Here is a 2892-nt window from a genome sequence, read left to right on the forward strand (position 1 = left end):
GTGGAGACGGAGAGAGGGTTCGAGTTTTGTTGACATCAGTGATTTGGTCGCTGCATCTCCAATTTTGCGCTGTTTTTTTTTTTTTTTTGGCTTGCTTTCTTGTTCCATTCGTTCATCTTCTTTCCTGTATAGACAAAAGTTTCTCATCATCTGTTGTTTGTTCATTTTTTAATTTCTGGGCACCTTTTTTTGGCCTCCTTAATTTAATTTGCATTTATTTTTGGTCATAATTTGTTGGGTATTTGGAAGATTATGGGAAATGGGCAAATTTCTTGACCAAAGAAAAGATTAGTTTTTTTTTTTTTTTTAACTGAAACGTGAAAGATGAGGGTCTTTGCAGGCACGCCTGGGACTGCAACTGGGTTATTTCTGAGGATTGCTCAGTGTATTTTTGCAGCTGGGTCTATTGCTTCCATGGCTTCCACCCACTCTTTCTTCAATTTTACAGCTTTCTGGTATTTTTCTTTTGCCTTTGCTCTACATTTTTATGGGCAATGTTCTTTTATTAGATTGGTTTTGGGATTTAGCTGATTTTTATTGATTTGCAATGTCCATAGTCTTGCAATGAGCTCTGTTTCTTGGAAAAAGAGAAGCTGAAAGATCAATGTGTTGGTATAATTATTTAATTACTTGCTTATGTTGATGCTATTTAGTTTGATAATACTCGTTGAGATAGAACCTTGTATATAGCTTTTTAAATGGACCGTAAACCATTTATAACATTACTAAATTGAGTACAGTTTAGTGTGAATTGAGCTGAATATTTCTTAGATTTTTTTTTTTATTTCTTCGCTTGCAAATGTGGGGGCTTCTTTTTTCCTATCAAAGAACTTCTCCACATTCACCTTTGCCTCCTTCATTGAGTGGTTGAATCAGTTGTATAGCCATATATTTTTCCTTTCGTTTGATTTATGGCCATAGGGAGTAAGAGTACGATTTAATTATGAGAAAAAGATCTTTTCATTTTTGCTTCCTTTATGATGATGAATTTAAATCAAGCATTAATTTGCAATTACAAAGGATAGAATGTCCTGTTTTACATTATTTGGCATTCTTATCATTTGTCAAGTTGTTCCACATTGGCTATAAAAGGATACTCAGGTTTTTACATTTAGGATGGGTTATATCATCTAAAAGGCTAGCCTTTTTGGTTGGATACCTCGATATCCTAGACTTGCCCCCCAGCGTCAATATCAACCATGGGTTGGTTCATTGTGCTTATAGTGCTGTGCAAGAACTGAAATGCCTTTTGGGTAAATAAATATGCGTTTTGGTATTGATTCTGTTTCTATCTCAGAGCAATGAAACATGGAATCTATTTATGCTATAATTTGTTAGTTAGAATTTTTGTCGTTCAGGTTTTGTGCTGTATCAAAAAGAAATATACCTAAGCCTCTTATTATGCAAACTTTCTAGTGACTCGAGTATGGCAGAGTTTGCAGTAAGCAAGGTATTCTCTTGTGAACATACTGGCGGCGTCTGTGTTAAATGAAATTTCCAGTCCTGAGAGACTATTTTAGGCATCGTAGATTGTAATTATGAGAGCATTGTCATTCTTGTTACAGTTTTTGAGTTTATTAGATGATCATACAACTCAGCATATATTGTGATGATCCTAGGTGGTACTGTCTGGAGCTTTGAGCATGAGGTTTGAGCCATCTGATAGTGATCTCTGTGTTAAATGTAAATTGTGGAAGGTACAATTAATTAGAATGCTAGGATTTGAAAGCATCCAATTTATGTGGTTGAAACTTTGCTGGGCTGAGTTGATCCATATAAAAGGGCTTTTTAATTTGTGACTTCACATCATCTAGGTGACTCTTATTGGACGTCTATTGGATGATGTTTCATGGAGCACTTAGAGTACCTTATCCTGATTTTTAGTGGCCCAATATCTAGGTCTTGTTGTGGTGCTCTATCTTGTGCTTCCGGTGCTTCCAGTTGTATCTTTTGTAGTTACTGTTGTTACCTCTGCTTCCTTTTTTTTTTAAAACATTTTCTTTGCCATGTGTTTATAAACTTATCATCAGCTGGAAAATAGGAAAATTGAAAATTATAGGCATTCGAGCTTCTTGGTTAAGTTGGACCATTGTTTTATGGACTCGATGTTGGTATCAATACATATTTAGGGGAGGTACTTTAAACACAGAGATGATGCTCTTCAGGATAACTAATTTAACATTTTTTATAGCTCTGTAAATCTTGTGTGTGAACTTCTAACCTTGCCTGCTACAAAGTTTATGCTGAGCACCTTGTGCCTTCTGCAGCTACCTAATTGCTGCTATGGGCTTGCAAGTTATCTGGAGCTTTGGACTTGCCTTAATAGATGCATATGCCATAGTGCAAAAGAAGGTTCTCCATAGTCCTGTTCTGATCAGCCTCTTTGTTGTTGGAGACTGGGTCAGCTTCTATAACTCTATTAGCATCTCCAGGCTGCCATATGAAATCCAAAGTAGTTTTGTGTCTTTATGTTTGTTCAAAAGCCAAATCCTATATTAAATTGTTGCAGGTGACAGCCACATTATCTCTAGCTGCTGCTTCTGCATCAGCTGGCATCACGACGCTATACTTTTATGATTTGGGACATTGCAGTGTAGATAACGAATGTCAAAAATATCAAGCGTCCGTTGGCTTGGCTATTTGCTGCTGTTTTACTATTGCAACATCATCTCTCATTATGCTTTGGCTATTAGCTTCGGGTTAGACCTTCCGATGCACTGCCTGTTGGATTTCTCATTAAAATCCTTTGGCCTTAAAGAAATTTTGATCTGTCTATAGTGTCAATAGAAAAGAAAACAAGACTATAGGATAACAATACTCAAAGATTGCTTTCATTTCTCATTTGAAGTGTATGTATTTGTTCTCTTGTCTACCTGTTGGATGCAAATAAAA

The 2892-nt window shown here is 36.1% G+C and overlaps 1 protein-coding gene across 1 annotated transcript; it reads left to right on the forward strand.

Moving 5' to 3' along the window:
* Window positions 1-2892, forward strand: LOC18033148 (CASP-like protein 5B3). The gene is made up of 3 exons (XM_006420128.2): window positions 1-455; window positions 2268-2400; window positions 2510-2892. Exons 1-3 carry the CDS (start codon window positions 325-327, stop codon window positions 2702-2704), a joined length of 459 nt encoding a protein of 152 aa, XP_006420191.1. The 5' UTR covers window positions 1-324; the 3' UTR covers window positions 2705-2892.

This window comes from Citrus clementina, unplaced genomic scaffold (assembly GCF_000493195.1).
Source record: "Citrus clementina cultivar Clemenules unplaced genomic scaffold, Citrus_clementina_v1.0 scaffold_9, whole genome shotgun sequence".
Lineage (NCBI taxonomy): Eukaryota > Viridiplantae > Streptophyta > Magnoliopsida > Sapindales > Rutaceae > Citrus > Citrus x clementina.